The sequence below is a fragment of the Tribolium castaneum genome, chromosome 8 (assembly GCF_031307605.1).
Source record: "Tribolium castaneum strain GA2 chromosome 8, icTriCast1.1, whole genome shotgun sequence".
Lineage (NCBI taxonomy): Eukaryota > Metazoa > Arthropoda > Insecta > Coleoptera > Tenebrionidae > Tribolium > Tribolium castaneum.
The window spans coordinates 13961523-13975623 of NC_087401.1; the positions used below are offsets into that span (position 1 = coordinate 13961523).

Genomic DNA, 14101 nt, shown 5'->3' on the forward strand with positions numbered 1-14101 from the left:
ACAAATCCCAATTTTTTTATCATTTATTATCAATAACTCAGTTTTTCCAAGATCAATAAATGCCTCATTTTTTCTTGTCAACATAAAAAAAAATTAATTCTTCATGGATGTGTATTAACATAAAACATAAGTTATTTTTTTAAACTGCATAAAATTCTTCACTAATCTTTTGTCTTCCCCATAAAAATATAAATCAGTAAATAAACGACAAATCCTGTTCAAAATTTTGTTATGTTTTGTAAAAACAGAATAAAATCATATACAGTGAAACCTCCCTTAATAAACATCTCTGAATAACGGACACCTCCCCACAACAGACATTTTTGTAGGAACGTAAAACCTACATTAAAATTTACACCTCCCACAACAGACAATTAAAAATTCCCCATCGGTGTCCGTTGTTGAGAGGTTTTACTGTAATTTAGTTTCAAAAAAACTTCCATGGCAACCTATGCAAAAAGACATACAACTAATGAATTTCCCAACGACTCAATGTTTAAAGAAAAATTGAGACATTTCGTTTGAAAAAATTAATAGGTACTTGTAATAACCTCCAAATTTGGGCTTGGGTAACTTTTTGGGAAATTCGAAAAAAAAACAAATACGATTTTTAAATATTTTAATAAGTGTAGATATCTCAAAATCAGCTAATTTAAAAAAATTTCAACGAACAGAATATAACTGAGTTATTATAACTGTGTACAAATTTTCATAAGAATATAACATATTATTGAAACCAATATTTCTAATCTGCGGTTTAGACAGAAGATCTTGTGTAGAACATAAATACGTAGAATGTCCCATAAAAGTCAAACCATTTGTTCAGAACTTTATACCAGGTAAATAAAAATCCTTACGTTATAGAAAAAATAATCGTTTTTCAAAAAAAAATTTTTCGTGTCTTTTTCAATGTTTTATTTTCTTAAGAGCAACCTACCACCCACAAAAATTGGTTCTTGAATAATTTAGTTTAAATAAAGAACGGTTGGTTCCATAGTTTCTATTCATCTTATTGTAACACGTTTTCTTTGTACACCACATAGTTTTATAACAGATAATGGTGTTGTAATAAGAAACCCTCACAATAAGATGATTTGACAAGAATGACCCGATAATATTTACGATACCGTTCGGTCACATGGAATGATTAGCTTGCGGTGTTGGTGTAATCATAATAAAAATTTAATGGTGTACAAAGAAAACGTTGCTACAATATATACAATTAATATCTTCAACTTCAAAGCTTCTGAATAATGGCAACTTACGGTAAAATACGGAAACACTAACCTTTTTTTAAGTTATTTGATAGCAAAGTTAAATTTTGTTGGATAAAAGATATTAATTTATTTCGAAGCAAATAATCTAAAACAACTGAAACAAAATCGAAATTCCTGCGACTTCTTTTGCATATGTGTTCCCAAATATAAAGACATTATAACTCGTTGCGAAGCTTTAGAAAAAAGAGAATTGTGGATAATTAAATTTTCTACAAAAGAATATCTCAATAAATGTAACCAAGCTTTATGATAGGAAGAAACCAAATACAATGTTTTTTTTTCACATCAATAATAAAAATTAAACAGTCAATCATTGGAACCCCTCCCTCTCACATGTCCCGCCACGTGTCAAGCCACCACCCTTGCGTAACCTTCCAATTAAATTTTTCCCTCAAGGCCGCCTTACATCCATACATCATCAAGTCAAGTTACACAATTGACCTTTTTTTTCCTCCTTGTCTTTGTTTCAATTTTCTTACCTGACGCTCTGCTTGCCGTTACAGCCGACGGCAGCAATGTCGAACTTGTAGTTCCTTCTTTTCTCGCAGTTGAGCACCCTTCTGGCCCTGAGTTCGGCATAGCCGTCCTCTTTCGAGACGATCTCAAATGGAGCTTCGCCATGGTGCTTGTTTACGATGCGAAAACTGCAAACTTGTTCGCCGATGGCGCGTATCGCCGGCGTCACTTCGACCAACGTCTCGTTCTCTTTCACGAGGCCGTGGTAGCCGTTCTCCAAATTGTCCACGTCCAATTTGGGAGCTGAAAAAACACCCAATAACAAGAGGACCTAAATTTTTACAAAAGTTATAATAATATTCTTTTATAATCGTTTTAAAAATAATTAATTGTGGCATTCATTCTATCGGGGCACTCCTTCGTCGTGCTCCAAAACCATTCGTGCCACAATAATATTAATAATATTTAATATAATATATAATATATAATATATAATATATTATATAATATATAATATATAATATATATTATATATTATATATTATATATTATATATTGTAACAAGTGTTCAATAATTGTTCTGGTCAGATCGCGTTTGTGTGGCAATTGTCATACAAAACATATGTCTCAGTTAGTATTACAAAACAATGGCAGATGACAGCTGTCAGTGTCAGATCAAAAATGCAGCCAAAAATTCACACGTTCAACTGAGCTTGCAGAGTAAATTCTTGAACGTCGGCATACAATTATCATGATTTGCAATGTGATTTTTATCAAAAACTCCTAAATGCAAAAATAAGACAACATTTAAACAGTTGACAGCAAATCATATAAACTTATCATGCAACCTGCGTTCAGAAAACCACAGCAAACCACGACCAGAACAATTATTGAACACTTGTTATATAATATTATATATTATATATTATATTATATATTATATATTATATATTATATATTATATATTATATATTATATATTATATATTATATTCTAATGTAGCTAGAGCTTTAAAATTTTGTATACTACCATAATCGACCACTTTGAGTTCAACTAAAATCTTTTCAAAATGGATGAGCTTCCGGAACTATAAAAAAATGACGCCAAGTTTGAAATTTCAAATAGTAACCACACATATTTGAATTCACCATCGCAAGCTGAGTAAAATTTACCCAAGCTGTTGGTACTTATCTGTCATACTTTTTGACATATGTCAATTTTTTTGTTAAAATTTTCATTTGCAACGATTTATCTAAGATGTCACAGCCCTCGAACCCCTTGCGATAAGTAAATAATTTTTTTTGCATTCGATAACCGAAGGTTTGAAGAGTTTTCTAGAATTTTCGAAATTGTCAACAGTCAAAATTCATGGCTAGTATGATTTATTCAAAATGGTTTTCAAAAAACTGCTATAACTCAGTTTTTTCAAATTGAACGACTATTTTCTTAACGGCAATCAAAAAAACATCAATATTTATGATAACTTTTACCAATACGTCCTGTACCTATCTCTGACAGTTTTTGAAAAAAATCACAAAAAAACGGATTTTACTTCGTAATTTTCTTAGTTAATCAAGTAGACCTTGCAAATTGGTTATCAACTGTCAAACTTCAACATTTTATTAAGTTTTTCGCTGGTTTATTGTCGAATAAGCGCACTAAAGAAATAATATTTAATTATAGTTTATTGTAACTTAGTGAATTATGTAAAGTAACTCAGTCAGTCAACTGTGAAATTTTGAACTTCTTGAACGAAAATGGTGAACAAATAGGACATTTTTTTAATTTAATTGCACAATTTTTTCGTACTTTTTGAAAGTTTACTTGATTAAAAATGAAAATAATGAGCAAAATTCTTTTTTTTGATTATTTAAAAAACCGTAAGAGATAGATGTAGAAGATGTTAATAAAAGTCTGCATAAAAATTGGCGTTCTCTTGATTGCCATTGAAAAAACAAGGTTATTCCATTTGAAAAAATTGTTTTAATCATTTTTTAATCATCATTTTCAAAAAATCATAGTAGCCTTGCAATTTGACAGTCGACAAGTTTGAAGATTTGAGAAGACCCTTCGAACCCTTGGCTATCAAACACAAAATGAATTATTCACTTATTGTAGAGTTCACGAGCTGTAATATTTTAAATAAACCCTTGCAGACGAAAATTTCTATAAAAAAATTGACATACTTCAAAAACTATGACAGATAAATACTAAGAACTAAGAATACATTTTACTCAATTTCAAGAGTAATATTTCAAAATATTACAATAAAATCTCAAATAACATTTTCCATAAATATACATACGTATATTTATTTATCAAGATCTTTGAATAGATTACTTCAAATTTTATGATCATTAGTATTCAATTTAGGGCTAGAATAGGCATGATTTCAATTATCCGGGTTGGCATAGGCCATACAGGGGTCGGATAATCGAGGTTCTACTGTATACGAAAATGTGATAGCTCTAGCTCTGTCACACTCACACAAAAAGTCAATAACTCTATCCTTTTTTCGTAATAGGGATAGTTTTATTGACGAAAGAGTTTCACCCGAACAAATATTTTCTTCAGATAAAAAAGTATGTATTCAATTCGCTAATGCATTTTTATTAATTTACTATTATCACCTAAGTTCATCACATTTTTTTCAAGTGAATCACCTGTATAATAATAGACATGTAGCATTTTTTAGGCACTATCATAAAAATATAAATCTACTAAAGTTGTTTGAAAAATTTGAAAAAAATTTGAGAGACTGATCACACTGTTAACGGATACGTCTGGTTTGCACCATCGAGGATTGAATAACAATTAGCAAGCTATAAAAATGACACATCACCTTCCGTTGTGCGTAAATTTCATTTTTTATTATTATTACGCTTTATTTACACGTTTTATTAGTAAAACGATGCAAATATCAAATCACAGCCTTCTGTGATTAACCAACTCTTCACAGAATCATATCGCTTTCTAGAAAAGGTGTGGTAAGAATAAAGGTGCCATGTATCATGATAAACGTCAAAATGTTAGAACAAATGAAAAACATGAATCAATCTGTCATGAAGTGAGCTTTTATTGATCGTCCTATAAAACGATTTCAAGAATTTACACACTATCTTAAGTTGATTAAAATTAACACATTCCATGTTTAAAAACAGACATTTTTTGTATTAGTGTCAATTATTGTAAAACGAAAAACTTTCATCCATCCTAAAAAAGTGACATTTATCATTCTTACTTTGGCCAAAATGAAATAAGTTCTTTGTAACTGTCTCAATTTATTTTGAAACGATAAAAAGTTATTCAAAGACCGGTGTCACTTTTGCGTCGCGCGCGAGAGAAACTTCTATCGATTCAAGTCAGCGAACAAGAAAATTTAAGCGTTCAATTGGCAATAAAGCAGCAATCGATCTCTTTAAAATTTAACGTTCACCGGCTGTCAAAATAATTCCAGTTTTTCATGCTGTTGTTGTACAAATTAGAGAAAAACTTTTCATCCTTCGGCTCTCTATTTCCGCACGAAACTTGAAAACTCTTATGCGGGTACATAACAAACCGGTTTTTACATTTCTCTGCTACAGTGTGACCTAAATATCATCAAGACGCTTCTGAATACTAAAAGAGCAAACGACACTTGAATATTTGATAAGTTCATACCCGAACCACCACAATTTGTTGGGTTTTTTTTCCTCTTCGTCTCACAGCCAACACCGCATGCTCGCTAAGACATTTATCTCGAAGCATTCGAAATATCGCCACTTAAAAGCTATTTTATGTTATTGACAAGTCGAGTTTGTCACAAAGAGCATTTCTTATACACTTGGTACGGACTCTAACTTCTTTCTTACACCAAAACTATAATACAGAGTGTCCACAATTTCTAAAACTTGAGAACTATTACGGTATTAGAACAATACCTAAAGTAAAAAAAAGTAAGGAACGGTATCTTTATTGTTTTATAACCAGCAAAAAAATCAATAAATCAATTAAGACAACATAGCTCGGTATTTTAATCCCTCGTTTATTATCAGTAACATTCCAAATCGAAAATTATAATAAATAGGTTTGAAAAAACTTAGACCTGGTCATAAATAACAGGATAAAACCACTGGCAGCCACCGATCCTTTGAAAAAAAGCATTAAATAAGCACTGCCGTTTTTCACAAAGTTTTTTCTTGGCATTTCCTTTCACAAATAAATACGTTTAAAGTTCACGAAGGTATTGTTATCCAAAATCTCATAGACGAAGTTAAAATAAAACATAATACGTCTATGGCACAAACTTCCAAAAGCTGTAAATAAGAAAACAATACGTCTTTTATCGCAACTAAGGAAAAAAAAGTTACGTTCATATTTTGTTTATAACAGAATTTTTTATTATTGATCCACCTAATAATATAATTACACTTTTGTGTTAGAATTTTAGTGCGACATGTTTTTTTATTCAGAAACGAAATTGTTAACTACAATACGCTATTGTTTCCACAAACATGAAATTATAATTAAACTCATTAAATGATAAAAGAAATGTTATTATAAAAATTTAAACACAAGGAAAAACATGTTATACATTTATCCATTTAAAATACGTTTAGCGAAACAGTAAAGCATTGTTCTCGTATTTAAAACAGGTAATTACTGAAAACTACTGAACGTTTATGAAATGTAGGTGGATTAAATAAACAACATAAAATTTGTTGAATGGCTTCTGTCTGTGATATATCTGTCAGTGTTCCATTTAACAATTTTATTGTCTTTTGTTATTGATGTTTTGCAACTTTATCAATCCTCAAAAAAATTATAAAATGATCAACGAAATTTTTAAGTTATAAACGAAAATTTTGAGGATTTAGAAGAAAAATACACAAAATTAATCCAAAAAAGAATACAGAGAAGGATTTATAGACAAATCTAAAGATGAATTTCTAAAATAAGCCTAGATTTCCGATCTACAGACGGTTTTCAAAAATAATGAGAGAAAAAAAAAATTAAAATCTAGAGAAAAATACAGAAACACTGCTAAATAATAATCTCAAACAATTATAAAAGAAATTACATTTTTTTGTAAGAACGCAGGATAGAATATAAAAAACAATAAAACCTTAAGACAAATCTAGAAAAAAAAATACAGAAACAATGAAAAAGAATCATCTCGAAAAAATCTAAAGAAAAATAAAAGAAATTAGAAAAAACAAAGAATAAAATCTAAAAAAATAGACAACGTAGAAAGTGTTTATTAAAAAATTGTGAATAGACTACAAAATAATTCCAAAATCTAAAGAAGAGTCCAGAGTTCAGGTCTGAAAAAAGTTTTTCAAGAGAAGAAACTTTTTTGAAGAGAAAAATGAGAAGAAAATACGAACAAAAATTTAGAAAAATCTTGAGCAAAAATATAAAAGAAAGTATGATAAATGCAGAAAAAAAGGAGAAGTGTTTATAAAATCATTTTGATTTGTCTAAAAATATTTGGAAAAGAAAAAAGCATCTGGAAAAAACTTGTAAGCGAATCTAAAAACGACTAGAGTCCAGATTTTAGCTTTAGAAACAGATTTAAAAAAAAATAAAAATCTAGAGAAATAATCAAACAATTCTAAAAGAAATTAAAATCTTTTTGTAAGAACGCAAGATAAAATCTAAAAAACAATTTCACGAATATAGAAAATTAAGTGTTTAGAAAATAATTAAGAGTCAAATTTAGACAATAGTAAAGAAAATTATAAAAGAATCTAAAAATTGGCTCAAAAGTACAGAATCAATGCTAAAAAAATTTTCAGAATTTAGAAGAAATTAACACGAAACAATTCCAGAAAAGAATCTAAAAAAGATTTTATAGACAAATCTAAAGATGGATTTCTAAAATAAGTCTAAATTTCCGATCCACAGACGGTTTTTGAAAATAATAAGAGAAGAAAAAATATAAAAATCTAGAGAAAAACACAGAAACAATGCTAAATAATGATCTCAAACAATTCTAAAAAGATTTAATTTTTTTTGTAAGAACGCAGGATAGAATCTAAAAAACAATTTCAAAAATATAGAAAATTAAGTGTTCAGAAAATAATTAAGAGTCAATTCTAAATAATAGTAAAAAAAAGAATTTTTAAAATAATCTAAAAATTGGCTTAAAGGTACAGAAACAAGACTAAAAAATAATTTAGAAAAATTCTAAACAAAACTATAGAAGAATTATGAAGAAAGGCAGGGTAGAATCTAAACAATTTTGAGAGTGTAGAAAACATATTTATAAAAGAATTTGGAATAAAATGCAAAATCATTACAAAGAAGAATCTGGGGAAGAATTTATTAATAATATAAAGATTTCAGATCTACAGACGGCTCAAAAAAGAATGAGATAAGAATCTAGAAAAAAAAATACAGAAACAATGTTAAAGAATAATCTCTAAAAAATTTTAAGAAAAACAGAAACATTTAGAAAAGACAGAGAATGAAATCTAAAAAAATAGAAAATGCTCATATAAGAATTTTGAATAGACTACAAAAGGAAAATCAAAAATCTAAAAAAAGAGTCCAGAGTTTAGGTCTACGGATAGCTTTTTAAGAGAGAAGAAACTTTTTTGAAGAGAAAGATGAGAGAGGAGTATTAAAAAAATCTAGAAAAATTATGAAGAAAAATATAAAAGAATTATAGTAGAATCTAAAAGAAAATATGGAGAATGCAGAAAAATTCCGAAAAATATTTGGAAAAAAGCATCTGGAGAAGGATTTATAAGGGAATCTAAAAACGAGTAGAGTCTAGATTTTAGCTATAGAAACAGGTTTTTAAGTAATATTTTTAATCAGAAAAATCCAAAAAACGAAAAAAAAACAGTGTACAATGCTAATAAAAGCCTCACTTGATTCCACCAAACGAAACTCTTAAAAAATGTATTCCTGTAATGATAGCGTGTGGGGAAGCTTTTAAAAATTCTTGAAACAAGCACAATATTACACAAACGAAATTACAATTTTTATTAAATACATCCTACTATCAATCGTTAAAAACGACATAATGTAAGCTAAACACGAAAGTGCATTCCGAGTAGAAAATTATACACACACACTCCCAAATTGTAATAACTAACACACATTCTAAACAGATAAAGAATGTGAAATTTTTGGTCCGCCAGTTTCAAGACAGCTTGGATCTATCTATACATACAGAAGAAAAATAATGCAAAGAATCGTTTCAACCATAAATATAAAAGTTGACAGTCGAATACATTGGCGTAGCTTTCGTCTCATAAATAATCCGGGATGATATTCTTTTAATCTCGATTGGTTGAGCTTGATGTTTCGATTTTTTACCGCAAGATGGAGCCGTTGTAACCCAATTCCATTTTGACACAATATGCACTCGACGACGAAAAAAAAAGAACAAAAGAGATAACGCAGACGATGCGATTTTTTTTCTTTAAAGTAGTTAAGCTCTCGACGATACTCGACCGGAGAGAGATAATTTTTTAGCCGGATTGATTCTCGACATGGAAACGAGTATCGTTGTCGTGTCTTTTCACGTCCCTTTGGAGCACGAGAGACGTTACGACACACAAACACCGATCGATTTAAAGTTTTATTGATCAGCTCTGTATAGGAGGTTCATTGTTCATTCTTGTTAATAATCGGGGCTAGTTGCACGTGGATAAACTGTTTTATCGATTGTTTGGTGAAAAAACACAAAATGTTTTATTGATTCGCACTGGCGGAGTTATTAGTTCATGTTGGAAGAATTCGAGACGTGTTTGTCTTGCTTGATGGATTTGGGTAGATGTTGAGATAGGTTCGGTAGAGTTGAGAGACGCGTTCAAATTGAGATATCCATCGAGGACACTTTATTCAAACTTCGCTCGTGCCAAGTGTGGTTGAAAATGGACGAATAAAAGGTGGTTTTATTTCACTAAGTTGGATTGTTGACGTGGCGACGTAATAAAATAAATCACCAGATCTGAATTTTATTGGAGAGCGAGTGCTGAAGTCGCGCATTTATTAATCCTAGCGGTTATAACCGGTGTAGGCCACACAATCCCTTCATAATATTTCAGCATAATCTGCTACTTCTGATCCAAGTGCCGACCAAGGACATAACAATACATCTTCTATCTGCATTTTTCAGTGTTGCCAACTTCGTTTCAAAATCACAGGCCACTTTATTAACAATTTTCCATTATCATCGATGATTCATTTTATGCCTAACACTAATAAATTAATAAAAATACAGGATGTAACGAAAAGATAGGAGTACAGGGTGCTGCATTTTAAAGAAAATAATTTTGGTCAAAACCGCATCTCGCTATCGTCTTTTGTTTTCGACTTATAAACAAAAGTTGACATTTTAGCGAAACCTTAAAAAAATCATATCTTCCTTAATATAAAGGATACACATTTGAAACAAAGACATTATACAGGTACTTTTTTTCAGAGAATCTAATAATGTTATCAGCGATTTTTTTCAACCATTCGTTTAACTGTAATAACATAAAGTTGTATTTTTTTAAATAGGAATCATAGTTGGCTATGACATTTTCGAAAAGCTTATTTTTTTTCTGATTTGATATGTCTATTTGTGTAATACATTAATTTTAAATATTTAAGAAAAAACAAAACATTTCGCTTTTTCTTTATAGTAGGCCATGAAAAAATTTTGGATTTTTAATTAAAACTATGAAAATTGTATTACGCAAGAAGTATTTATAATTTAATAATTTTTAAACCCTAATTAATTCAAAAACAGCATAATAAATTTTTATTAGTTCAAATTTTTGCAATTAATAAAAATTATTTGTTTTTATATTTAAAATGGCAAGCTTACGTTGTCATTCTATTTTCCAATTTTAAACACGAAATGTTGGAAGAAGAAAAATCCTATTAATTGTATGATTGCGTATCAATAAAATTTTATTTTACAAAAAAATGTCAATCCAAACACCAAAATCAAATTCCATCTGCGGTAAAAAAATATAAACATTATCAACGTCACCTCCATTGCACTTCACTAAATCATAAAAAAGTGTCATCAAGTGATAGTGACACATTGTTTGCAATTTTCTGCAAATTTTTTATGTAAATAAAATCTGCGACGCTCTTATATTTGTTTACTTGAAAATAACTTTAACATAGTTTATTTTTATAATTTCACATTTTTTACTTTAATAACCGTCTACAAAATTTCTAGTTTATTCACACCTTTTATGTGAAATAATTTTTCCAGGGCCAACTACTTTCAAATATTTTAAATATATTTTTTATCAAAAATATTAAAAACATCAGACTATATTTATATTGTTTTAAGTTCAGAAAAAAAATAAGCTTGCCGAAAATGTCATAGCCAACTATGATTCTCATTTAAAAAAATACAACTTTGTTATTACAGCTAAACGAATGATTTAAAAAAATCGCAGATATCATTGTTAAATTCTCTGTAAAAAAGTGCCAGTATAATGTTTTTGTTTCAAATGTGTATCTTTTATAATAAGAAAGATATGAATTTTTAAAGATTTCGCTTAAATGTCAACTTTTGACGAAAATGTGTCACTCGTTTTTCTCTAAACTTCATAATTTCGGAGATCCAAAATGCAGCACCCTGTACAGCAGATAACCAGGGACTGCCCAGTCAGATCAGGTCGGATCAAGTCAGAAGTTTCAGAAATTATTAAGTTGTTAAAAAAAACAAAAAATATTTTTTAAATCTCTTTATTTTGACCAGCGCAATCTTTTTTGTTACACCCTGTATCGAGTTTTTACGTAAGGAAAAAGAAAAATAAATACAAAAGACTGAAAGCTGAGATCCGAACCACCCACCAACTGAAACCATTCACCTACACTATCAAGTTTCATTAAATTGTACTCAGAATTCAAAATAAGCACTTGTGAGCACAATTCCTAGCACAATTTTAACATTTCTGTTTTCTTTAGCATAATTTAATTGACGAATGAAAATGATAATACAATACACTTAAACATATTTGAACGTGTAAAATATGGATGTGCATTAATATGCAACCATAATCATTAGTAACAATTACATTGCATGTATAATTCATTGATGATATTTGTGATTAGATTTGGCCTTCGATGTATCACAATTTGGTCTGAAACTTCCTCAAATGTTATATTTTAAATTCAGATGTCATTGAAAACAGTGAGAAAAGAAAAAAATATCGTTTACAAATCACTCATAATGCAATTACTGTCAGACATTACCTATTTACGCACTTAAATTTCACCGAGACTGGGTTTTTCATGAGCGAATAAAATAGTTGTTTACTACATAATTATCACCACTATTGTTTCTACAAAATTCAAATCGTAATTACGTTAATTAAGACATAAATAAAATTAAATTACTGGAAAAATGGTTACATTTGTCTACATAAAAATAATAGATTTAGCGGAACGGTATTTAAAAACAACACACAATTAGTTGTAAAACATTAAATTGTTCAGTGTAATTTATCATTTAAGAAATAAAATTTATGTTTAGAATAAGAAACGAATACTTTGAAGATATTCAATTACCATTTTTATTGAATCAAAAGTTGAATGGTAAATAAGCAGCTTGAATTACAATAATGTTAGAAACACTTCAATCTTCAAAAAAAAGTAATTCAGCCATAAAATTTTAACGACTTCAGCAATTACAGAACAAATAAAGCAATTAGATAAGTAAACGCTCAAATTAAAATCTGTCAATATCAATACATTTCTTACAACACCAATTTTAAAATGTGTCACTTGCATTGGATATTTCAAACTGAGTTTCTCGCATTTCGTTGCAAGTTTTCCATTTAAAAATCAAGGGTTCTGATGTGTTAATTGGATTTGTGTAAACTTGATTTTTGAAATTGAAAAGACTTCCGAAACTGTAAACAGAATTTGTTTAAAATTATGAGTTTTTTTCCATCAATGCGAATTCTGTTCTTTTCAAAAAAATGATAAATACTCGTATTCTAATTCGTTATAAGTTGTATCCAACAAGTTTTGAACGATTATATACAAGATCAACGTTCGTTATAAGCGGGAAAAATAAAACAAAGTGTAATAGAAGAAAAAATCGTATTTTTAGACTGGTTTGTTATAACCGGGTTCGATACAGGCCGACATTACTGTATACAGTGGAACTCGGTTATAACTTACAACGAACACTCAAAAGAACGTTCGTTTTAATAACCGAACGTTGACATTCTAGGGTAACTTTAACGTTAAATGAATTCTAAACTTTGAAATAGAAAACCAAACAATGCCACTTATTTTTTTCACTTCGTTTATGGTTTCGTAGAACGTAAGAAAAATGCACGTGTGTTCGTTCGTTATAACCAAGTCCGTAAACCGTTTATTTGTGCAAATATTAGACGTTAAAAGCGAGGTTCATTTACTCGTTATAACCGAATAGTAAAATTTGTTACTCTAAGAAATGACTTGAAAACAAGACTTTCACTTCAGTTCGTTATAACCGAGCTTTCGTTATAAGCCAGGTTCGTTATAATAGAGTTCGACTGTACATTAGAAGTATTGAAGTATTAGAAGCTCCAATAAAACTATTATTTGAAAGTTAGTACTGAGCCATAATCCGAGGAGTTCTACTCAATGAAAATATTTTCAAGATGGCGGCACTTCCGGTTATACCGGAAGTCGCTATCAACTTTCTTATTTTAAATGGAAAGCTATGTTTTTCACTGCGTTTTTAGATTAGTTGAGTTGTTTTAAGGCCATTTTTATCAGCTTTCCCTATACCTAAGATTAACCGTTTTCGAGATATTTAAGATTTTTTGAAAATTTTTGGATTTGCACCTGTCTCTTAAAAAATCGGTAACTGTCTCAGTTTTAGAGATTTCGAAATCATATTTGGAGAATTAAAAGAGAAAGCCTATATCTGTCCTCCAATGTGTTCAAAATTGAAAAAGAAGTTAATAAACCCAAAAATTTTACGGTTAAGTTTGGAAAACTTCAAGTACCCATAACTTAATTTTTTCAAATGGAATGTCCCAATTTTTATTTTACTAGATGGAGGAGAATTTTTTTCTGCATCGATCTGTATTTGCATTCCCTATACCTATCTGTGATAATTTTCAAATTATGTTGGTTTTTTTGACATTGTAGAAAGTTGGCCGTAAAATCATTTCTGATTAAACAAACGACAAACTCTATTCAAAATTGTGTTGTCCGTCCTGTGAAAACAAAATAAAGTCATTGAATGTTGGTTTGAAAAACTTTAATTTCGCACATTTTTTCTCTCATTTCCATGGCAACCTATGATGGCTGATGAATTCCTCAATCCCAACAAGAAGTTATTGTAACTTGAAAACTATTAAACATAAGTATAGGGAATGCTAATACAAATCGATACAGAATTAAATTCTCTACGATCTAAT

The 14101-nt window shown here is 29.3% G+C and overlaps 2 protein-coding genes across 2 annotated transcripts in view; both read right to left on the minus strand.

The window, feature by feature from the left end:
- Nucleotides 1–14101, minus strand: part of Tom7 (Translocase of outer membrane 7) — an 84065-nt gene that overhangs the window by 65834 nt on the left and 4130 nt on the right. The gene's annotated exons all lie outside the window — the stretch shown is intronic.
- Nucleotides 1–14101, minus strand: part of Cals (Calsyntenin) — a 58516-nt gene that overhangs the window by 43014 nt on the left and 1401 nt on the right. The window contains exon 2 of the mRNA XM_008196530.3: nucleotides 1757–2036. Coding sequence (XP_008194752.1) covers nucleotides 1757–2036 — 280 coding nt within the window. The remainder of the gene's footprint in view (nucleotides 1–1756; nucleotides 2037–14101) is intronic.